Source organism: Salmo salar, chromosome 19 (genome assembly GCF_965601325.2).
Source record: "Salmo salar chromosome 19, fSalSal1, whole genome shotgun sequence".
Lineage (NCBI taxonomy): Eukaryota > Metazoa > Chordata > Actinopteri > Salmoniformes > Salmonidae > Salmo > Salmo salar.
In genome coordinates, this window is record NC_138309.1 from 86519447 (window position 1) to 86544854 (window position 25408).

The following is a 25408-nucleotide window of genomic DNA, read 5'->3' on the forward strand; positions in this document are numbered from 1 at the left end:
ATTTGGAGGGCGAGTTAGTTAGGATGATATCTAAGAGAGTGCCTGTGTTTACGGATTTGGGGTGGTACCTGGTAGGTTCATAGATAATTTGTGTGAGATTAGGGCATCAAGATTAGATTGTAGGATGGCTGGGGTGTTAAGCATGTCCCAGTTTATGTCACCTAGCAGCACGAGCTCAGAAGATAGATGGGGGGCAATCAATTCACATATGGTGTCCAGGGCACAGCTGGGGGCAGAGGGTGGTCTATAACAAGCGGCAACGGTGAGAGACTTGTTTCTGGAAAGGTGAATTTTTAGAAGTAGAAGCTCGAATTGTTTTGGTACAGACCTGGATAGTAAGATAGCCTGCAGAGTTCTATCTCTGCAGTAGATTGCAACACCGCCCCCTTTGGCCGTTCTATCTTGAACAGAGAGTAAAAGGAGCAGGTTTCTGGGCACGATAGCAGAGATTCAAGGCATAGTGTACAGACAAAGGTATGGTAGGAAGAGAGTACATTGGAGGTAAACCTAGGCATTGAGTAATGATGAGATATAGTCTCTAGAGACGTTTAAACCAGGTGATGTTATCGCATATGTGGGAGGTGGAACAACATGGTTGGTTAAGGCATATTGAGCAGGGCTAGAGGCTCTACAGTGAAATAAGACAGTAATCACTAACCAGGACAGTAATGGACAAGGCATATTGATATTAGGGAGAGGCATGAGCACGATATATGGGAATGATTTCACAATTTTTATTGGTTCCAGTATGTTTCAGACAGGTTATAAGATAAAATATACATACAATATTCAAATAATTTCAATCACATGCAAGAATCTACGAACACATTGACAAATACAAGTATATCGTTAGCAGAGCGAGAGAGATCCATAATTAACCAATCAAAAGTGCATCAGAAATAGTCTCCCCACTGATAAGTCATTCATGCTAATCATAGTATCCTACAGTAAGTTTTGAAAACAATATCAGTTCAAGTATTGTATATATAAAAATGAAAATGTTCTGTATTTTAAATATTCTTGACATATTGTTGATGGTCATCAATAAGGATGCACAAATCTGACCTTTCCTAAAATTCCCCTGGTTTTCACAAATCCTGGATCTCTTGTTTATTCCCTTTTGATCCCAGGGATCTTCCACCCAGGATTTCTGGAAAACCGACAAATGGAATTTCGCAACCCTAGTCACCAGTAAATTGAAGGACTCAAACGTTCTTGCTCTCGAGGACCTTAATCAGCGGGATCCAGTTGGAGCCCTTGGCTTGGCCCCAGTTTGACCTCTGCCTGTAACCTTTGACCTCTGTGGGCCCGTCACGTTCGTCTGCCTCCGATGTGATCTCCATCTTCCGGATCATCAGCTTCATCAGGTCGTGCTGCTTCTCCAGCACACTGGATATCTCCTTCAATCTGTATGGGATTATATAGAGATATACACACTGGATATCTCCTTCAGTCTCTATGGGATTATATAGAGATATACACACTGGATATCTCCTTCAGTCTGTATGGGATTATATAGCGATATACACACTGGATATCTCCTTCAGTCTGTATGGGATTATATAGAAATATACACACTGGATATCTCCTTCAGTCTGTATGGGATTATATAGAAATATACACACTGGATATCTCCTTCAGTCTGTATGGGATTATATAGAGATATACACACTGGATATCTCCTTCAGTCTGTATGGGATTATATAGAGATATACACACTGGATATCTCCTTCAGTCTGTATGGGATTATATAGAGATATACACACTGGATATCTCCTTCAGTCTGTATGGGATTATATAGAAATATACACACTGGATATCTCCTTCAGTCTGTATGGGATTATATAGAAATATACACACTGGATATCTCCTTCAGTCTGTATGGGATTATATAGAAATATACACACTGGATATCTCCTTCAGTCTGTATGGGATTATATAGAAATATACACACTGGATATCTCCTTCAGTCTGTATGGGATTATATAGAAATATACACACTGGATATCTCCTTCAGTCTGTATGGGATTATATAGAGATATACACACTGGATACCTCCTTCAGTCTGTATGGGATTATATAGAAATATACACACTGAATACCTCCTTCAGTCTGTATGGGATTATATAGAAATATACACACTGGATACCTCCTTCAGTCTGTATGGGATTATATAGAGATATACACACTGGATACCTCCTTCAGTCTGTATGGGATTATATAGAGATATACACACTGGATACCTCCTTAAGTCTGTATGGGATTATATAGAGATATACAAACTGGATATCTCCTTCAGTCTGTATGGGATTATATAGAGATATACACACTGGATATCTCCTTCAGTCTGTATGGGATTATATAGAGATATACACACTGGATATCTCCTTCAGTCTGTATGGGATTATATAGAGATATACACACTGGATATCTCCTTCAGTCTGTATGGGATTATATAGAGATATAGACACTGGATATCTCCTTCAGTCTGTATGGGATTATATAGAGATATACACACTGGATATCTCCTTCAGTCTGTATGGGATTATATAGAGATATACACACTGGATATCTCCTTCAGTCTGTATGGGATTATATAGAGATATACACACTGGATATCTCCTTCAGTCTGTATGGGATTATATAGAGATATACACACTGGATATCTCCTTCAGTCTGTATGGGATTATATAGAAATATACACACTGGATATCTCCTTCAGTCTGTATGGGATTATATAGAAATATACACACTGGATATCTCCTTCAGTCTGTATGGGATTATATAGAAATATACACACTGGATATCTCCTTCAGTCTGTATGGGATTATATAGAAATATACACACTGGATACCTCCTTCAGTCTGTATGGGATTATATAGAAATATACACACTGGATATCTCCTTCAGTCTGTATGGGATTATATAGAGATATAGACACTGGATATCTCCTTCAGTCTGTATGGGATTATATAGAAATATACACACTGGATATCTCCTTCAGTCTGTATGGGATTATATAGAAATATACACACTGTATATCTCCTTCAGTCTGTATGGGATTATATAGAGATATACACACTGGATATCTCCTTCAGTCTGTATGGGATTATATAGAAATATACACACTGGATATCTCCTTCAGTCTGGAACATATAGAAACATGTTTGGTTTTATCAGTCTGACTGGTTTCTCAAGGTTTCCGCTTAGTTACAGCAGGGAGGCTTTCCTTGTTGCTCTGCTTAGTTACAGTAGGGAGGCTTTCCTTGTTGCTCTGCTTAGTTACAGTAGGGAGGCTTTCCTTGTTGCTCTGCTTAGTTACAGTAGGGAGGCTTTCCCTGTTGCTCTGCTTAGTTACAGTAGGGAGGCTTTCCCTGTTGCTTAGTTACAGTAGGGAGGCTTTCCTTGTTGCTCTGCTTAGTTACAGTAGGGAGGCTTTCCCTGTTGCTTAGTTACAGCAGGGAGGCTTTCCCTGTTGCTTAGTTACAGTAGGGAGGCTTTCCCTGTTGCTCTGCTTAGTTACAGTAGGGAGGCTTTCCTTGTTGCTCTGCTTAGTTACAGTAGGGAGGCTTTCCTTGTTGCTCTGCTTAGTTACAGTAGGGAGGCTTTCCTTGTTGCTCTGCTTAGTTACAGTAGGGAGGCTTTCCTTGTTGCTCTGCTTAGTTACAGTAGGGAGGCTTTCCTTGTTGCTCTGCTTAGTTACAGTAGGGAGGCTTTCCCTGTTGCTTAGTTACAGTAGGGAGGCTTTCCTTGTTGCTCTGCTTAGTTACAGTAGGGAGGCTTTCCTTGTTGCTCTGCTTAGTTACAGTAGGGAGGCTTTCCTTGTTGCTCTGCTTAGTTACAGTAGGGAGGCTTTCCTTGTTGCTCTGCTTAGTTACAGTAGGGAGGCTTTCCCTGTTGCTTAGTTACAGCAGGGAGGCTTTCCTTGTTGCTCTGCTTAGTTACAGTAGGGAGGCTTTCCCTGTTGCTCTGCTTAGTTACAGTAGGGAGGCTTTCCCTGTTGCTCTGCTTAGTTACAGTAGGGAGGCTTTCCTTGTTGCTCTGCTTAGTTACAGTAGGGAGGCTTTCCTTGTTGCTCTGCTTAGTTACAGTAGGGAGGCTTTCCTTGTTGCTCTGCTTAGTTACAGCAGGGAGGCTTTCCTTGTTGCTCTGCTTAGTTACAGCAGGGAGGCTTTCCTTGTTGCTCTGCTTAGTTACAGCAGGGAGGCTTTCCCTGTTGCTCTGCTTAGTTACAGCAGGGAGGCTTTCCTTGTTGCTCTGCTTAGTTACAGTAGGGAGGCTTTCCCTGTTGCTTAGTTACAGTAGGGAGGCTTTCCTTGTTGCTCTGCTTAGTTACAGCAGGGAGGCTTTCCTTGTTGCTCTGCTTAGTTACAGCAGGGAGGCTTTCCCTGTTGCTCTGCTTAGTTACAGTAGGGAGGCTTTCCTTGTTGCTCTGCTTAGTTACAGTAGGGAGGCTTTCCCTGTTGCTCTGCTTAGTTACAGTAGGGAGGCTTTCCCTGTTGCTTAGTTACAGTAGGGAGGCTTTCCTTGTTGCTCTGCTTAGTTACAGTAGGGAGGCTTTCCCTGTTGCTTAGTTACAGTAGGGAGGCTTTCCTTGTTGCTCTGCTTAGTTACAGTAGGGAGGCTTTCCCTGTTGCTCTGCTTAGTTACAGTAGGGAGGCTTTCCCTGTTGCTCTGCTTAGTTACAGTAGGGAGGCTTTCCTTGTTGCTCTGCCTAGTTACAGTAGGGAGGCTTTCCCTGTTGCTCTGCTTAGTTACAGTAGGGAGGCTTTCCCTGTTGCTTAGTTACAGTAGGGAGGCTTTCCCTGTTGCTCTGCTTAGTTACAGTAGGGAGGCTTTCCTTGTTGCTCTGCTTAGTTACAGTAGGGAGGCTTTCCCTGTTGCTCTGCTTAGTTACAGTAGGGAGGCTTTCCTTGTTGCTCTGCTTAGTTACAGCAGGGAGGCTTTCCCTGTTGCTTAGTTACAGTAGGGAGGCTTTCCTTGTTGCTCTGCTTAGTTACAGTAGGGAGGCTTTCCTTGTTGCTCTGCTTAGTTACAGTAGGGAGGCTTTCCCTGTTGCTTAGTTACAGTAGGGAGGCTTTCCTTGTTGCTCTGCTTAGTTACAGTAGGGAGGCTTTCCCTGTTGCTTAGTTACAGTAGGGAGGCTTTCCTTGTTGCTCTGCTTAGTTACAGTAGGGAGGCTTTCCTTGTTGCTCTGCTTAGTTACAGTAGGGAGGCTTTCCTTGTTGCTCTGCTTAGTTACAGTAGGGAGGCTTTCCTTGTTGCTCTGCTTAGTTACAGCAGGGAGGCTTTCCCTGTTGCTCTGCTTAGTTACAGTAGGGAGGCTTTCCCTGTTGCTCTGCTTAGTTACAGTAGGGAGGCTTTCCTTGTTGCTCTGCTTAGTTACAGTAGGGAGGCTTTCCCTGTTGCTCTGCTTAGTTACAGTAGGGAGGCTTTCCCTGTTGCTCTGCTTAGTTACAGCAGGGAGGCTTTCCCTGTTGCTCTGCTTAGTTACAGCAGGGAGGCTTTCCCTGTTGCTCTGCTTAGTTACAGCAGGGAGGCTTTCCTTGTTGCTCTGCTTACACTCAGTGTTTAGAGCATACATTCACTTAGTATGTTGCTGTTGAGCACTTTCTTACAATTTGAGTTGCTTTTAAAAAACGGCTAGAATATAAAAAGCAACATTTGGTAAAATCTCCCTGTACTGTGTCTCTAGTCGACCTAGAAGAGTGGCACTGGTTTTTACATAAGACCACTAGAGGCAGCTCACGCACCATTTAAACACTCCAGATCCCTGATTGTGTGTGTGTGTGTGAGTGAGTGTGCGACTTACCTGTACTTCTGTTTGCGTAGTTCAGCCTCGACAGGGGTTGAATTTGATGAGTTGGTCATTAGACGAGTACGCGCTTCGTTTTCTTCTCCTTGACTCCAGAAATAAAGTATTGAGGCCTTTTGGAAAAAAAGAACAAGGAACCATTGATTTCTCCAAACCCTGGCTTTCCACAAAGCTCTGTTATAATTTAGCATAGAGAGTGAGCACAGTAAGTCCTGAAGACTGTTTTAATTTCCCCAGTAGGATGGTAGAAGGTGAAGACTGTTTTAATTTCCCCAGTAGGATGGTAGAAGGTGAAGACTGTTTTAATTTACCCAGTAGGATGGTAGAAGGTGAAGACTGTTTTAATTTACCCAGTAGGATGGTAGAAGGTGAAGACTGTTTTAATTTACCCAGTAGGATGGTAGAAGGTGAAGACTGCATTGAAAACACAGGGAGCATTGCTTTATTCACCTCAAACGGTAATCAGCTTTTATTTCTACCAACGTTTCTTACCAACACATCAGTGGTAAGCACCAGGTACAGGGGTTGCAAAATTACAGTAATTTGACCAAAATTCTGGTTGAAGGATTCTGTATTTTCTGCTTATTCACTCCTGATTCATGGAATTTCTTAACTGGTATTTTTGGAAAACCTGGGAATTATAGGTAAGTTACCGACATTTTGCAACCCTGACGAGGAGCCATACCCACCTTGGAGCACTTGCGGTTGGGGTAGATGGTGAAGAATGACTGGTCCACTCTCTTCAACAACCAGTATGGCATTTTTTCCTCCAGATTGGTGTGGAGCTCGATCTGACAAATGGAAATAAATCAATGCCTTCAGTCAACAAAATCAGCAAGTATGGCATTTTGTTATATTGAGGACTTTAAGAAAGGTTTCGGGAATAGTTGTTGGTCTACGATTAGGTACAGTATGATGAGGAAGTGATATTGACCCCATCAGAACAACTTTACAGTACACTTCAGTGAAGAACATCTAAAGGAATTTTGTAAATTGAGGACTTTGAGGAAAGATGCAACACACTGAACAAGAATCCATTAGATGTTATGTATTGTGTCTGTAATGAAATCGAAAAAAAAAAGGACTGAGTGACAGCAACACACCTGCATGGCTATTCTCTTCAGAGCTGCGGTTCTCTTTACCTCAGCGATGTCGCCGACCGCCAAACCGATCTACAACACGTAGGTTAGCGTTTTTAGTCATGAATGTTGTTCTGGAGGCAGCTCTGCAGAGTGGTCAGTAGCTGGCACAGCCACAAAGTCATACAAACCTTAACTTTAACCACACTGCAAACCCTAATGCCTAACCTTAACCTTAAATTAATACCAAACAGCAATTTTTTTTTTTAAATTTGTTTACATTTTTACAATATAGCCAGTTTTTCCTCCAGGACAAGACACATCCCAATAATCCTGCCTAAAACACTATCAGGTTTGAAGGTAAGATCCAATTGCAATGAAGTACAATGTCCAGAAACAGGCAAGCGTCAAAACTGGCAGGACTAGAAAAAGGAGAAATGCAAAAAGCAGGAGAACGGGAAAAAACGCTGGTTGACTTGGAAACATACAAGATGAACTGGCATAGAGAGACAGGAAACACAGGGATAAATACACTGGTACAGAGAGACAGGAAACACAGGGATAAATACACTGGTACAGAGAGACAGGAAACACAGGGATAAATACACTGGCACAGAGAGACAGGAAACACAGGGATAAATACACTGGTACAGAGAGACAGGAAACACAGGGATAAATACACTGGTACAGAGAGACAGGAAACACAGGGATAAATACACTGGCACAGAGAGACAGGAAACACAGGGATAAATACACTGGCACAGAGAGACAATAAACACAGGGATAAATACACTGGTACAGAGAGACAGGAAACACAGGTATAAATACACTGGCACAGAGAGACAGGAAACACAGGGATAAATACACTGGCACAGAGAGACAGGAAACACAGGGATAAATACACTGGCACAGAGAGACAGGAAACACAGGGATAAATACACTGGTACAGAGAGACAGGAAACACAGGGAGAAATACACTGGTGCAGAGAGACAGGAAACACAGGGATAAATACACTGGCACAGAGAGACAGGAAACACAGGGAGAAATACACTGGTACAGAGAGACAGGAAACACAGGGATAAATACACTGGCACAGAGAGACAGGAAACACAGGGAGAAATACACTGGTACAGAGAGACAGGAAACACAGGGAGAAATACACTGGTACAGAGAGACAGGAAGCACAGGGAGAAATACACTGGGGATAATCAGCGACACCTGGAGGGGGTGGAGACAATCACAAGGACAGGTGGAACAGATCAGGGCGTGACACAATGTTTATTACAGCAACAGGGGCAGACAAACGACAGGTCAAGGCAGGCCGGGGTCGATAATCCAGAGTAGTTGTGCAAAGGTACAGGCAGGCTCAGGAAAGGTGAAAACCGGGAAAAACAGGAACAATAGGCAAGACAGCTGGTAGGTTTGAAGAACAAAACGAACTTGCACCAGACAAACAGAGAACACAGGTATAAATACACAGGGGATAATGGGGAAGATGGGCAACACCTGGAGGGGGGTGGAGACAATCACAAGGACAGGTGAAACAGATCAGGGCGTGACAAACACACTCAAATAAGAACCATCTTTCCTGTGAAATGTGGGGCTGCATTTCAATAATCTGAAGTAGCTTTCTTGCCTCATCTCCTTCCATTCATCAACACAGATCTAAGGAAAGGAGAGGAAGGAGAGGAAGCCATTTTGGACAGTTGAGATGGACCAGGGGTGTCAAGGTCATTCTATGGAGGGGCTGTGTGTGTGCTGGTTTTTATTATTGTCTTTCAATTTGTGTCTAATTAAGACCTAGATAACCAGGTGAGGGAAGTTCCAATCATGTACAAGGGAGGAGTGAAAACCCTCAGAGATTCATCCCTCCAGTGAAAGTTTGACACGCTTTAGATCATGGAGAGGCTTACCATCATGTTCATCAGTAGGATCGGCATGAGGATGACAAACATCACAAACATATAGAAAGTGAGTAAGGGAAATGGAAGTTTGTTGTCTAGGTATATGTCCAGAATGTTGCTTTGGTAATTCAGTTCTCCAACCATCATCACAAAGATCTGGACCCCAGACAAGTCCAGTCGCTCAAACTCTTTCTGAAACAACAAAAGAGAGAAAAATAAATGGGATGACATGGAACATGGCAGAGGACTTAAAACATAAGCAGATCTTAGTTCCATCTCAGATATCTTCATTGATTTGATTTATTTACAAATTAACTATGTAGGCCTTATGAAGGGTTTATGAAGGTGTCATTAGGCCTTAAAGGGCATCTGCACTTCCTGATTTGGCCTTGTTTTTCATCAGTGCTCATTAAGAAATGCTAGCGGCTACGACTCAAGGCAAACAAGAGTCGTCTTGGGGGTGTGGTTTGATTTGGGGATTTCTTGGGTGTGTCTTTGCCATTCAATCACCACGAAGGGCAGTAGTGAGTAAAGCGAGGTAAACTAAACTAGCTTTTCTATGGAGAGAATGAAGTTTTGAAGTTGAGGACTTCTCCCCACCTGACTGACCTGCCATCTCAAGATGGTCAGTTCTGTGTGTAGTCTAAAGCTTGTACTGATCTTGTGTTTAGCCAAGCTGACAGCAGCTAGCTAGCATAGCTTGGTGATAGCTGCAGCTGCCTATCCTATGATAACGCAGCACTCCGGGATCAAGGGCACAACAGCCACTGCCCACAAAAGGCATGGATTCTTTTAGGGTGCATTACGGACACACAAATGGAATACTGCCGTGAAATTCTGTCAAATTGTGAATGAGAGACTGATGAAGTGTGTACAGTACAGCCCGCGCAAAAAAAACAAAGCAGAGCTCATGACTTTCAAGCAACTGTTTTCAAATTATCATTGGAGTCGCTTCTGGGCCGATTCCTCATTGCTAGCTGGGTATGCTCTCTGCAAGATTTTGTATATCTTCCCTATCATATGAATTCCTCAAGGTTGCTATGATGTCCAAAATATTCCACATTTAAATTCTGTGATATGTAACTATTAAATTGTATTTGAAACTATCTACACTTGTCAGTCTGAAATTACTGTTAATTTTGTCATGGAAATAAATGCATTTCCTGTTACCAAGTCATTTACGGTTTCTATGCCTTTAGTTTTCCAGGCGGACCAATTTATCAGTGAATTCTGAAAAGCTATCCAAGGATTGTTCCATAAGGTTGTGTTTTAAGGGAGTGATATTGGTTGTTGTAGAATATATTTCATTATCTTCCATATTGTTACAGTGTTCTATTGTTATAGTGTTATGGTGTTCTATTGTTACAGTGTTCTATTGTTCTATTGTTGCAATGTTCTATTGTATAGTGTTCTATTGTTATAGTGTTCTATTGTTATAGTGTTCTATTGTTAAGGTGTTCTATTGTTGTAGTGCTCTTAACGGATTGCTGTAGACCGTGAGTTATTCTTTTTCTTATTGCCATTATTACATTTTTTCCCATGTTAATGGTAAATGTTTATATTTTTTTCGTTTACGCATTTAATACATTTTGGGTCTAGAAGATGCGCTCTGTTCGTTCTCCAAATTCTATCGCTAAGTTTATTTTCTACTGGTGTAATTAAACATGATACCGGAGAATAATCCAATATCACTATATTATGAAAATAAAAATATAATACATTCTTGAAAAGCTTTTATTCTTTGAGAGAAAAAGGAGTGGTGTTTTGTAGTTGGGAAAAGTCATCTCCAGGTGTCCTGTCAATTATTTGTAGAGATTACATTTTTCATCCTCATTGGAGGATCCCTAAATTTGCCTTTTTTTATTACTATGTCTGTCAATCTTATCGAATGTATGATTTAGGTCACCTGCTAAAATAATTGTTCCTGTCAGAACATAATTGAAAATAATAATATTATTATTGTATTATTTTATAAATCATTAGCCTTTCTCTGAAAGTGTAGAAGGTCCTCCTCGTTCCCCACTGTGTTTGGATTAGTAACAACTTGTAGAGTGGCTCTTTCCCAGCATGCATTTTGTTCACCATTCCGAATGTCTAAAGTATCCAAAGTATCCAAATGTTATATGGACACAGAAATACTGGACACAGAAATATGGGACACAGAAATATGGGACATTATGAACATTTATTATGGTGCCGATTTTACAAAATTACAGTAATGGTCTTGAATTGGATTCACATTTTTCTGGACTCGGTCTTGACTTGGACCTCTCGTCACCCTCTTGGTCTTGACTCAGTCTCACCCCCCTCTCCGGTATTGGTCTCGACACTAACTCGATTCGCTCTGGTCTTGGTCTTGAATCGGTCTCGCTTTAAGTGGTATTTTGACCATTGACAAGATCAAAAGTGTGTCCTCCATTACTCTGAAGCTGGCGTCTGGTTACTGCCTCAGCCTGTTGGGGCAGCTCCTGATATGGTAGAGGGGTCCCCACCAGGTTCTGTACGTAGACTGTGAATGAAATAAAATATCATCACTCAATAAACATATAACCAGAAAAATTACTTTCTCTAGTATATGTAATTTATATGCTAATGGAGGGACAGTAACTACAGAATGAATTCAGACTGGCGACGCTAACGCCATTACTATTCAACCAGCTGTGTACGTTTCTGAATGTTTGCTGACAGGCATGATGTTTTGGGCAGATGGAGCCCTGAATTCTAACAAGCTAGCTAACAAGCTAACTTGCAAATTTGGGTAAGTTATCATGTCTTTTTCTGAGTTGAAATGAGTTGACGAGCTAGCTAATGTTAGCCAGCTAGCTAACATTAGCTAGCCAGTTCAAGTTGAAAAATGATTGAATGCAAGCTGGCTACATCCTACAATTCTCTTGCAGTCTATATAGTATCCAAGTGCTTGATCTGTATTGACCCTACATGCCAATGGGCTACAGCTAACATGAGCTATACACATCTTCCTCTGACATGCTAAATCACATCACATGTTAGCTTGTATTTAGCTAGCTACAGATGTATTTAGCTAGTTACAGTATCATTCTCCTTTCATCTGTGGTATCAAAGCTAGCCTGCCTCGTTAGCATTATCAAATAATGTTGTGTAACCAAAAGTAGCTACTAGCTAGCTAGCTAGTACCAGCTATGTACCTAGCTAACATACTCACCAACACCAGTGTGGTTTGACTGTTGACAGGCAGCGGAAGTGACCGTGTCGGATGTAATCCATTCCTGGCCATTTAGCAACATTGTTGAAATGCATTGGAAGTTGTCACCAAGTTTATGGAAGCCCATTTTCACTCCTATTTGCCGAAAGAGAGATGTGCGTGTGTTGCACACCTATGCAGACTTGTCAACGTGTTATTCTCTCCGGGCAATTGGTCATCATTGGCAAAAGTGACCATATAAGTAATCCTCCAGTTTTGGACGAGACTGACTTCATGACCAAACATATCCTATTATACTCTGTAGTCAATTTTGAACACTAGAATAATGTTTCTGACTCATATCCACGCCACATAGGTTGCTTTCAAAAGGAGAAGTTGGTTTTCCAAGGGCAGTTGACCTTTTAAAAAAAACATTGTGTCATTTAAAATGGGATCACTGTTTGTGATGTCTCTTCTCACCTGATTGAGCATGAGGGCATGGAAGACCAAGGCAAAAGCCAGCATCAGAAAGAAGAATAGCAGTAGGATTTTCCACAATGTCTTGGCAATCTCGTTAAACATCACCACGTAAATCCCAAAGTGCTCAAACCTGGCAAGAGTAAACACAGGAAGGATTTTAATAACATTTGATATGTGCACTACTTACAATAGTCAAAAAACCTATGTCAAATATTTTTTTTATTGTCAGTCTACACCGAGGAATGTCAGCTACATTGTTTTGGACAGTTAGTAAAAACCTTTGCAGATAGAGGAGGAAGCTAATCCAGGATTGAAAAACTGCCATCGCCCCAGCCTGCCAGTACCAAGACCCCTCAACATTGAAGTACATGGGGATGACAAAGAGAAGAGAGAAGATGGCCACGATCCAGTCCTGATAGTTAAAGGGATCCTTGAAGTAATTCAAACGCTATAGAGAGAAGACAAGAGAATATCAGGTACACGTCTGAAACTCTCATTTTTATAATGAGCCTCCAATTGACTATATTGCAAGACTAACAAACTTTACTTGAGTTAAATGAGTATTCACATTTTGAAGCCTACTGAAAATATTTTTGCTTTTGTATTGGCTCAATTGATCACACATGGAAGAACTGACAATATTTCACTGTTTAACCAGCGGTTTCTGTATTAAAGCACTATAACGCTTTTGACACCACCAATAAACAGCAACTAGCAAGTTACAGGCAGTAACTGGCACCAGTCACCAGTCACCAGTCACCTGTCACCAGTAACTGGCACCAGTCACCAGTCACCAGTAACTGGCACCAGTCACCTGTAACTGGCACCAGTCACCTGTAACTGGCACCAGTCACCAGTAACTGGCACCAGTCACCAGTAACTGGCACCAGTCACCAGTCACCAGTAACTGGCACCAGTCACCAGTCACCAGTAACTGGCACCAGTCACCTGTCACCAGTAACTGGCACCAGTCACCAGTCACCTGTCACCAGTAACCGGCACCAGTCACCAGTCACCAGTAACTGGCACCAGTCACCTGTAACTGGCACCAGTCACCTGTAACTGGCACCAGTCACCAGTAACTGGCACCAGTCACCAGTAACTGGCACCAGTCACCAGTAACTGGCACCAGTCACCAGTCACCAGTAACTGGCACCAGTCACCAGTCACCAGTAACTGGCACCAGTCACCAGTAACTGGCACCAGTCACCAGTCACCAGTAACTGGCACCAGTCACCAGTCACCAGTAACTGGCACCAGTCACCAGTCACCAGTAACTGGCACCAGTCACCTGTCACCAGTAACTGGCACCAGTCACCAGTCACCTGTCACCAGTAACCGGCACCAGTCACCAGTCACCAGTAACTGGCACCAGTCACCTGTAACTGGCACCAGTCACCTGTAACTGGCACCAGTCACCTGTAACTGGCACCAGTCACCAGTAACTGGCACCAGTCACCAGTAACTGGCACCAGTCACCAGTAACTGGCACCAGTCACCAGTCACCAGTAACTGGCACCAGTCACCAGTCACCAGTAACTGGCACCAGTCACCTGTCACCAGTAACTGGCACCAGTCACCAGTAACTGGCACCAGTCACCAGTAACTGGCACCAGTCACCAGTCACCAGTAACTGGCACCAGTCACCAGTCACCAGTAACTGGCACCAGTCACCTGTCACCAGTAACTGGCACCAGTCACCAGTAACTGGCACCAGTCACCAGTAACTGGCACCAGTCACCAGTAACTGGCACCAGTCACCAGTCACCAGTAACTGGCACCAGTCACCAGTAACTGGCACCAGTCACCTGTATCGTTAAAGTTGTAAAGTTCATATTTTGTCCCATTTTTACTGTGATAACATGTTTAAATATGAGATCCCCTTGATCCATCGTGAGCGACGGTCTGTATGTCTGCCTGGAGACGTCACTGAAGGTCTACCTGGTGGTACATCTGCATCACTTCCTTCCCCATGGAATAAATGTTCATCACCAGCACCATCACCATGCAGCTGAACAGGAAGGAGCCTTGCTGTGGGGAGAAAAGTCAAAGGTCGTCAGATTTAAAGGAGAAGTTTACCCAAAATCCATAAACTTCCAAGTTATTCCATATATTGAAACTAGTTCAGTGGAGTTTGCCCTCTCCCCCTCTCGCTCACTGGATTGCAGAACTGAGACAGCTGAAAAGAAAACGGGTCATGTGACACGATTCTGGATGTAGACCCCGCTCTGCTCTGTTGTCAGTGAATGCCTGATTCACAAATCCGCAAACTGTGGACAGATTCATTGTTTTATCGAAAGCGTACGGCCAAATTAGCATTTTTTTTTTTTTGTAAAAAGTACTACCGGTTTTGAGTCAGGATATGTGTACAGTACTTTTCCACCTAAAACATTTGTGATTGTTTTACATAGCTGACTACCACAGCAGTGGAGATGGGTCACAACTGAGCATGTGCGGCCCTCTTGGGGTAAACTCTGGCCACGATATGCCCTTAAATGGAGCTTGATGCCACAGTTTTATTTGGTGGGAGAAGGAGCTGCTTCAAAAGAGTTGATAAGAGTTCGGCCTATCGGCATGTAAAGTTAGTTATACAAAGTGGAAAAAGAGACTGTAGCAAGAGCAGGCTGGTGTTTGGTCCCTGGTTGTACTTTATACAGGAAATCAAGGGAAGAAGGCCCCAAATGTAACCGTTTTCCGTTTCAAAGATACATAGAGATGCAAAAAGATGGTTAGTAGCAATTAGATGTACGATGTACAAACTACTGCAGACAACAGTACATTGCTGCGTGTGTGTAATACGCTTCAGCAACGATGTGTATGAACTAACTCTAGCTTTCTGCTGCTGCGGCAGTCAGATACATAAAATAATGATATAAAATAATCACAAATACTTTACGTGGAAAATTTACAAAACGTGTCTAAAGGCAAACCTGCTGTGTCCTTAATGGTACCCTATTCCCTTTATGGTGCAATACATTCAATCAGAGACCTGCGGGCCCTGACCGGAGACCTGCGGGCCCTGACCGGAGACCTGCGGGCCCTGACCGGAGACGTACGGGCCCTGACCGGAGACCTGCGGGCCCTGACCAGAGACCTGCGGGCCCTGACCAGAGACCTGCGGGCCCTGACCAGAGACCTGCGGGCCCTGACCAGAGATGTACGGGCCCTGACCAGAGACCTGCGGGCCCTGACCAGAGATGTACGGGCCCTAATCAGAGACCTGCGGGCCCTGACCAGAGACATACGGGCCCTGACCAGAGACCTGCGGGCCCTGACCGGAGACATACGGGCCCTGACCGGAGACCTGCGGGCCCTAATCAGAGACCTGAGGGCCCTGACCAGAGTAGTGCACCATATATTGAACAGGGTGTCATTTCAGACCCAGCCAATGATCTGGTCAACAAGGTCACATGACTGTACCGTCCTCCTTCTGGGGAATGAGTGATGTGTGATGACATCACCCTGATTTGCATCCCAAATGGCGCCCTATTCCCTATACAGTGCACTACTTTAGAGACGGTTGTAATGTACTATATGAATCGACTCAATAACCTGCGACCTTGACTAATGGGAACCTGTCTTTCTATAGCAGCATTTCCCAAACTTGGGGTGCACATTTCGTTGTTTTAATGCCCCCTCGTCTTTATGGTGAGGTGATTAGGCTATATTGAATCAGATGTGCTGTGCTAGGGAAAACCTCGAAATGTGCGACCCTTTGGGTCCCCAGGACCAAGTTTGAGAAACTCTGTCTATAGCAGTGTGTTGTGTTTTATATAGCGTATACTAGCGAATGCATAATAAAAATCACTTCCATTCAACTGTTTGACCACTAGACCTGAACAGGTCAAAGGCACGTAGTGAGAATCATGTCATTTTTTATTCCCACTAGTAAATTGATACTAGCTAATCCATTATGGCAAGGTCTCCTCCCCACTATGCACTCGCTTTCTTTCTGTTTGTTAATACACACAAAGCATCTGCTCCTTTCATTACAATTCCTCCTAACACACACACACACACACACACACACACACACACACACACACACACACACACACACACACACACACACACACACACACACACACACACACACACACACACACACACACACCATTACAGCCGAGCCCACAGCACCTGGCATTTGACATCCATGCAGCGAGTATTAGTGTACAGTACCTCTCTGAAGGAAATGGGCACCATGGTGACAGCTGTGGTGTTGTCAGGGCCGGTGTAGTCCAGGCTGGGTCTCAGGCTCACTATGAGGTGGGTGAGAGGAAGCAGACCCAGCAGGTATACAAACAGGTTCAGAAGGTGGGCAGCGCTCCCATAAGCCATCCTGGAGATAGGAAATAGAAGAATCATAAAAGCCTAATGGGCCCTGGTCGAAATCAGTGTACTGTTTAGCAGGGGTTGGAACCGGTTCAGGGAACAGAACCGAAAACTGGAACAAAATTCAAGGAACAGAAACGGAACCTGGAACGAAAGTGATCCATACTGTTCTTGAACATAAATGTTATTTTTAAAGGCATTTGAACTGGTCAATAACATTATTTAATGCTTGTACTGTGTTTGTGCTCCTACCTTGTTGTGTTGCTACCGTGTTGTTATCATGTTGTGTTGCTACCATGCTGTGTTGTCATGTGTCGCTGCCATGCTGTGTTGTGGTCTTAGGTCTCTCTTTATGTAGCGCTGTGGTGTCTCTCTTGCCGTGATGCATTTTAATCCCAGCCTTGGTCCCACAGGAGGCCTTTTGCCTCTTGGAGGCCGTCATTGTAAATATGAATTTGTTTAAATAAAAGTTATATACAAATAAAGTAAAATGTTCCAGGCAATTTTTTTCTACTCACACAAAAAAGCTCTTATGCAAAGCCAGTGTGTGAGCCCCTCCCCCTCTGAAGCCCATCTCCCCTCTGAAGCGTAGACTACTGTAGCCCCTCCCCCCTCTGAAGCGTAGACTGCTGTAGCCCCTCCCCCCCGAAGCATAGACTACTGTAGCCCCTCCCCCCTCCGAAGTATAGACTGCTGTAGCCCCTCCCCCTCCGAAGCGTAGACTGCTGTAGCCCCTCCCCCTCCGAAGCGTACACTGCTGTAGCCCCTCCCCCTCCGAAGCGTACACTGCTGTAGCCCCTCCCCCTCCGAAGCGTACACTGCTGTAGCCCTTCCCCCTCCAAAGCGTAGGCTACTGTAGCATTTTCAATCCTAATTAAGGATACTATAGGCCTAGTTTATTAACTACTAAAAGGTAAGACGTGTTTTTAATTCTGGTGCCGCTCTGCACACACAAGTTTGTTAGCTAGCGAGCTCAAAGGACATTCAAAGTTCCTCCATAGAAGCCGCTCCTCTGTAGCTATAATATTCTGTGGACCTAATTCAGATGATGTCATAAGAAGATACCCAGTGCTTCAAGCCTCCTCCTCAATCCACACTCGCTCTCATCTTGCGCCATAGGCTACACTTGTCTGTCCATCACGCATGTAAACAACTAGCTTGCCTGCTCAATCCGCACTGATTGGTGAAGTAGTTTAATGAGCTAAATTTTAAAAAACAACATGATTTTACAGGTTAAAAAGGACTGATATAAACCCTGTACTTTTTTTTGGGGGGGGGGGGGGTTCCTGAACCGTTTCAGAACTTTATTTTGCTGGCCGGAACAGTGGAAAGGAACTTAACCTGTTGGTTTCAAATGATGGTTCTGTTAAAAATGAAACGATTGGGAAATCATTTAGGTTCCAACCCCTGCTATAGGGAATAAGGTCCTAGATTACTCTAAATACTGACCACTTCATTTCCAGGTATTTCTTGCAGACGGGGTGTGAGAGGAGCTCTATGCGGTTATATTTCACCATAGCCTGAGAGAGAGAATAAAAGGTTGGTGAGTATTTGGATCATTGTATCGGATAATAATCTCTCTCTTAATAAAAAAAAATGGAACTCTAGCACACTGGTGATTTTGATGCTTCCAACAGTTAATGAATCTTTTGTACACCAACGTTTATGTCTCAATAGACCTTCACCAGGCTGTTCTCGTTACAACTCTCGCTGCCACAGGAGCTCACTGTTCTGAACAGTACAGGCTTGCTTTCACAGTAAATCTACAATAGAAACTGAGGTAAAAAAAAATGTGTCTAATGTACTTGTATTGTTCTTACATTCAGAGTGGCCAGAGGTTGGATCTTGAGGCCTTTGTCTACCTTTGCATGCTTCGTCAGCGCTATTGGAGCTTGAAGCCACTGGAAGTTGTAGTCGATCTACACAAAAGAAGGAAAACAACATTTGAAATTGTAAGAAATGTTCCCGATTTTTTTTTAATACATTTTTTAAACTGAAATCGTACAGTTGGGTTGCGAAATTCCAGTATCTTTCCCAAAATCGTTCAGGTTTTCCATGAAATTCTGGAAGATTCCCCGGAATCTAGAGGGAATACGCAGGGAAATAGGGAATCCTCCAACCAAGATTTCTGGAAAACCACGAAATGTTTTGTAAAAGTGAACTGTCATTTTGCATCCCTAGTATTAAGTGTATATGGTATAATATACTCACATGGTAGTCAGGACTTCTGGTATCGTCGTCTGATTCTCTAATGCAGCGATCCAGAAGGTACTTAACAGGTACAAGGAGATGAGGTGAATTCACCTGGTTAACCTCCTGGTTAAACTTAATGGTCACTTGGGATTTTCCTCCAAGTTTATGTATTTGCAACAGTCATATTATCATGAACCCTTATTTTATCAAGTAAGTTGACTGAGAACTTGAACTTCTAGTTTTCAGCAATGACATGGGGGATATAATATATGTGTTCTCAGGACACCCATTTAAATCAAATCAAATGTTATTTTGTCAAATACAGTAGGCTACATGTTGCTCTCATTTCTCAAAAATGAGAGTTGGAGCAAACCTTGCAAGACTCTGGCAGCAAGTCAACCAGGTCCAACACTGGACAACGATGGCCAGCATCACGTTTGAACATACTCAGGATGTGAGTACATCTGTAAAACACAAACAACAAACACATACACATGAACATGTCTTTATCTGGAAGGGCCCAGGTCTGTGATCCTCTCCTTATGATTGGACCAGGAGAAACCCATGGCAGAGAAAGGTTAAGGACCACTAGACTAGGATTGTAAAATTCCAGTCACATTCCCAAAACCTGCAGGTTTTCCAGAAATCCCGTTTGGAAGACTATAGATTTCCTTCTTAATCCTTCTTAATCCCTATTACTTCCAGGACACTTCCATCTAGGATTTGATCTTTTTAGAAAAACCTAGGAATTCTGGGTAAATCACCAGAATTTTGCAACCCTAAGCCCACTGGACTAACCCATTGGTCCCCTAACACTGCTCACTGCACCGTGGCTGCCCCAACCGCTGTCTTTTTAAAGGGGTCGGGTACAAAGCAGAAGAATTTCCGTCGACTGGATCAATAAAGTATTAGTTTTCTGGACTGACCTGTCACTGTCGATGATGGCGTTAATCACGTCCTTCCTCCCATGTTGCAGTGCTTCGTGGAAGAAGGAGGCGTGGTTCTTGTTGAGGCTGATCTCGGCCCCTCTCTGGAGCAACAGTCTCACCGCTGCTACATGGCCATCCCGGGCTGCCAAGTGCAGCGCAGTGCTCTGATCACAACAACAACAACAACGACAACAACACGATTTGTGAATTCAAATCATCACCGAACCAACACATCACCAGGTACGTTTATCCATTCAGTCATTCAGTTTCTGAAGAATAAAAACCTTTAAAAATGAATAATTTGGTTTCCAAAGAGGGTGCTTATTGCTGTTAGAATGTCTGGCTAGGCTACAATATCATGATTGTTTTGTGTTTAGTTTTATTTTGTATACACGGTGGCTAAAAACTGAATTATGTATGCAAAATTAATTTGTCCTGAAGCATAAACGTTGTCTGAATGAAGCATAAAGGTTGTCTGAACCCCTTCCTCATCCAGCTTGTCCAGTAGTTTGATGTTGGTGGCCAGGACGATCTTCATGGTCTGGGTGTACCCCTCTGCTGCTGCATGGTGTAAACAGGTCCTCCCTTTGTAATCACTAAGGACGAGAGAGACAGAAAGACAGACAACACTGAGGAATAGAAAGACAGACAGACAGTACTGAGGAACAGACAGACAGACAGACAGACAGACAGACAGACAGACAGACAGACAGACAGACAGACAGACAGACAGACAGACAGACAGACAGACAGACAGACAGACAGACAGACAGACAGACAGACAGACAGACAGACAGACAGACAGCACTAGGGACAAATACAGCAGGACTTTGTCACAATATCACACTATGACCTCCTCCTATGTAGGGTTGTAACTGTAGAAATAGAATGAATAGAATGAGCTTGGAGCCTCTAATCCTGTATTGTGATGCAGTCATTTCCATTGTAATGTAGGTTTCTTGTTCAAATGATGTTAATTAACTGACTTGGTTACATGCAATGGAATGTATTTGTTGTTATGTGAGTTGATTCAACAAGTCACGGATTGATGGGTACACTTCCTGCTTTTACTTCCTGCTTTGCTTCTCTGTGCAAGTATGGGTAACTGCATACATGGAGCGTGTCTGGAAGTGGGCGTGTCAACAGAACAGTTTGTGTATGGAAAGCGGATCAGCTAATTGGACAGATTTGCTGCCGTTTTGCGAGGCTGATTGGGCTGCACAACGAGTCGAATGTTGACAACAGCAGAATATTAGCTAAGCCTATCTCTTTCTCTAACTTTACCCTCATTACCCTAACCTTCTACGTTAATTATCCTAACATTCTACGTTAATTACCCTAACCTTCTATCCTAACCTTCTACGTTAATTACCCTAACCTTCTACGTTAATTATCCTAACCTTCTACGTTAATTATCCTAACCTTCTACGTTAATTATCCTAACCTTCTACGTTAATTACCCTAACCTTCTACGTTAATTACCCTAACCGTCTATGTTAATTATCCTAACCTTCTACGTTAATTACCCTAACCTTCTACATTAAGTGTCCTAACCTTCTATGTTAATTATCCTAACCTTCTACGTTAATTATCCTAACGTTCTACGTTAATTATCCTAAACTACTACGCTAATTAACCTAACCTTCTTATGTTAATTATCCTAACCTTCTTATGTTAATTATCCTAACCTTCTTACGTTAATTATCCTAACCTTCTACGTTAATTATCCTAACCTTCTACGTTAATTATCCTAACATTCTACGTTAATTACCCTAACCTTCTACGTTAATTATCCTAACCTTCTACGTTAATTATCCTAACCTTCTTATGTTAATTACCCTAACCTTCTACGTTAATTATCCTAACCTGCTACGTTAAATATCCTAACCTTCTACGTTAATTATCCTAACATTCTATGTTAAATATCCTAACCTTTGACGTTAATTATTCTAACCTTCTACATTAGTTCTCTTAACCTGCTATTAAGCTGACCTGCAGTGCACCTGGCTATGGCCGGTCTAACCAAGAATGGAGCACTGATTTTACACCAATCACTGTTGATCCACCCACTGATGTTCCACCAATCACTGGTGATCCACCCACTTCTTTTGCAACGCCCACTTTCAGACACTCTCCAAGTATGCAGTCAGCCATACTTGGAGTCATTGGTAATTGCAATGTCCGCCAGTCTACCCATTATGCCATCTTTGACTTGAATGGGGGACGCCATTTCTACTCCTTCATATTTCTATGGTGTGCTAAATCTCTCAAAATTCACAGGTCTCCCAAAAATCCTGGTTGAAGAATTCTCAGATGTCCTGCTTATTCCCTCCTGATTCTGGTAATATTCCAGCTGGGATTTCTGGTACAGCAGGAACTTTTGGGAAATTTTACAGAAACGTTGATGACCCTACTCCTAAGCCAATATTTACAGATTGACGTGATGATCTGTTGCAAACCTTTAGAGGCATAATCAGTGCCAAAAAAAAAACAGAGTAACTGTCTTCATAACTAATGAACAGTAGACAAGACCACCACCAACATGACCCTGGGAGAAGCTGCCATCTCCACCAGGATGGGCAGAAGCAGCGCCAGCATCAGCAACAGGGCCTAGTAATGTACAGTGCCATAAAACAGAGCAACTGTCTTCATAACTAGCATGGTGTGTGCAACGCCAGCATGGTGTGTGCAACGCCAGCATGGTGTTTGCAACGCCAGCATGGTGTGTGCAACGCCAGCATGGTGTGTGCAACGCCAGCATGGTGTGTGCAACGCCAGCATGGTGTTTGCAACGCCAGCATGGTGTGTGCAACGCCAGCATGGTGTTTGCAACGCCAGCATGGTGTGTGCAACGCCAGCATGGTGTGTGCAACGCCAGCATGGTGTGTGCAACGCCAGCATGGTGTTTGCAACGCCAGCATGGTGTGTGCAACGCCAGCATGGTGTGTGCAACGCCAGCATGGTGTTTGCAACGCCAGCATGGTGTGTGCAACGCCAGCATGGTGTTTGCAACGCCAGCATGGTGTGTGCAACGCCAGCATGGTGTGTGCAACGCCAGCATGGTGTGTGCAACGCCAGCATGGTGTTTGCAACGCCAGCATGGTGTGTGCAACGCCAGCATGGTGTTTGCAACGCCAGCATGGTGTGTGCAACGCCAGCATGGTGTTTGCAACGCCAGCATGGTGTGTGCAACGCCAGCATGGTGTTTGCAACGCCAGCATGGTGTGTGCAACGCCAGCATGGTGTTTGCAACGCCAGCATGGTGTGTGCAACGCCAGCATGGTGTTTGCAACGCCAGCATGGTGTGTGCAACGCCAGCATGGTGTGTGCAACGCCAGCATGGTGTGTGCAACGCCAGCATGGTGTTTGCAACGCCAGCATGGTGTGTGCAACGCCAGCATGGTGTTTGCAACGCCAGCATGGTGTTTGCAACGCCAGCATGGTGTGTGCAACGCCAGCATGGTGTGTGCAACGCCAGCATGGTGTTTGCAACGCCAGCATGGTGTTTGCAACGCCAGCATGGTGTTTGCAACGCCAGCATGGTGTGTGCAACGCCAGCATGGTGTGTGCAACGCCAGCATGGTGTGTGCAACGCCAGCATGGTGTTTGCAACGCCAGCATGGTGTGTGCAACGCCAGCATGGTGTTTGCAACGCCAGCATGGTGTGTGCAACGCCAGCATGGTGTGTGCAACGCCAGCATGGTGTTTGCAACGCCAGCATGGTGTGTGCAACGCCAGCATGGTGTTTGCAACGCCAGCATGGTGTTTGCAACGCCAGCATGGTGTTTGCAACGCCAGCATGGTGTGTGCAACGCCAGCATGGTGTTTGCAACGCCAGCATGGTGTTTGCAACGCCAGCATGGTGTGTGCAACGCCAGCATGGTGTTTGCAACGCCAGCATGGTGTTTGCAACGCCAGCATGGTGTTTGCAACGCCAGCATGGTGTGTGCAACGCCAGCATGGTGTTTGCAACGCCAGCATGGTGTGTGCAACGCCAGCATGGTGTTTGCAACGCCAGCATGGTGTTTGCAACGCCAGCATGGTGTGTGCAACGCCAGCATGGTGTTTGCAACGCCAGCATGGTGTTTGCAACGCCAGCATGGTGTGTGCAACGCCAGCATGGTGTGTGCAACGCCAGGGTTGTGGGTTCGATTCCCACGGGGGGCCAGTACAAAAAAAAAATATATATATATATATATATATATATCTAAAAAAAATGCATGAAATGTATGTATTCACTACTGTAAGTCGCTCTGGATAAGAGCGTCTGCTAAATGACTAAAATGTAATGTAAATGTAAAATGCAACTTGTCTTCATAACTAATGAACAGTAGACCTAGTAAAGTACAGATGATATTAGTGTCAGCACCAGTGAAAGAGAGCTCCTTTGCGAAGCAGCATCTCCACCACTTTGGTGTGTCCCCCTCCAGAGGCCAGGTGTAGGGGAGTCAGTCCTCTCTCGTCCCCCTCGTTCAGCAGACGGGAGTCTGTGATTGTCTCCAGTAGACGCTGGCAGGTGTTGACACGACCATACCTGAGGAGAGTAGGAAGAGGAGAGGAGGGTTAAGGGGTATACCTGGTGTTAATACAACAGATGTAGGATCTTAATTTGAGCCAGTTTACTCCAGCAGGAAATGTGAACTATGTGGATTATACACTGAGTGTACAAACATTAGGAACACCTGCTCTTTCCATGACATTGACTGACCAGGTGAATCCAGGTGACAGCTATGATCCTTCATTGATATCACTTGCTAAATCCAATACAAATCAGTGTAAACTGAAGGGGAGAAGACAGGTGAAATATATTTATTTAGGCTTTGTGACAATTGAGACATGGATTGTGTATGTGTGCCATTCAGAGAGTGAATGAGCAAGACAAAGGATTTAAGTGCCTTTGAACCGGGTATGGTGGTAGGTGCAACGATGCTGGGTTTTTCACGCTCAACAGTTTCCTGTGTGTATCAAGAATGGTCCACCACCCAAAGGACATCCAGCCAACATGACACAACTGTGGGAAGCATTGGAGTCTTCCTCTTTAAGGAATACCTAGGATAGGATAAAGTAATCCTTCTAACCCCCCCCCCCCCCCCTTAAAAGATTTAGATGCACTATTGTAAAGTGGTTGTTCCACTGGATATTATAAGGTGAATGCACCAATTTGTAAGTCGCTCTGGATAAGAGCGTCTGCGAAATGACTTAAATGTAAATGTAAATGAGTCAACATGGACCAGCATCCCTGTGGAACGCTTTCCACACCTTGTAGATTCCAAACCCTGATGAATTGAGGCTGTTCTGAGGGCAAAAGGGCGTGCAACTCAATATTAGAAAGGTGTCATTTATGGTCATTTTTCCAGGGGTTGATATATTTTTCGTAAGGGAAAATTAAGTCTGAAATTTTGATGTGGAAATTACAAACTTCAGATGCCTTTTTGAACCTCAAATACACTACAAGTTTTACATTTCCTGCATTACAGGAAAGTTCTCCTAAAAGAGAGGGATCATATTACGATCT

General features: G+C 43.7%; 1 protein-coding gene across 1 annotated transcript in view; it reads right to left on the minus strand.

The window, feature by feature from the left end:
* Positions 1 to 712: 712 nt before the first annotated feature.
* Positions 713 to 25408, minus strand: part of LOC106579725 (transient receptor potential cation channel subfamily A member 1) — a 66725-nt gene continuing 42029 nt past the window's right edge. The window contains exons 12-27 of the mRNA XM_082966022.1: positions 24263 to 24427; positions 20375 to 20489; positions 19891 to 20057; positions 19338 to 19428; positions 18983 to 19042; positions 18592 to 18690; positions 18221 to 18291; positions 16619 to 16778; positions 14381 to 14470; positions 12718 to 12887; positions 12440 to 12569; positions 8809 to 8991; positions 6919 to 6987; positions 6505 to 6606; positions 5813 to 5928; positions 713 to 1407 (exon numbers count right to left, since the gene is read on the minus strand). Of these exons, the coding sequence (XP_082822148.1) occupies positions 1206 to 1407; positions 5813 to 5928; positions 6505 to 6606; positions 6919 to 6987; positions 8809 to 8991; positions 12440 to 12569; positions 12718 to 12887; positions 14381 to 14470; positions 16619 to 16778; positions 18221 to 18291; positions 18592 to 18690; positions 18983 to 19042; positions 19338 to 19428; positions 19891 to 20057; positions 20375 to 20489; positions 24263 to 24427 (1990 nt within the window). The 3' untranslated portion in view covers positions 713 to 1205. The remainder of the gene's footprint in view (positions 1408 to 5812; positions 5929 to 6504; positions 6607 to 6918; positions 6988 to 8808; positions 8992 to 12439; positions 12570 to 12717; positions 12888 to 14380; positions 14471 to 16618; positions 16779 to 18220; positions 18292 to 18591; positions 18691 to 18982; positions 19043 to 19337; positions 19429 to 19890; positions 20058 to 20374; positions 20490 to 24262; positions 24428 to 25408) is intronic.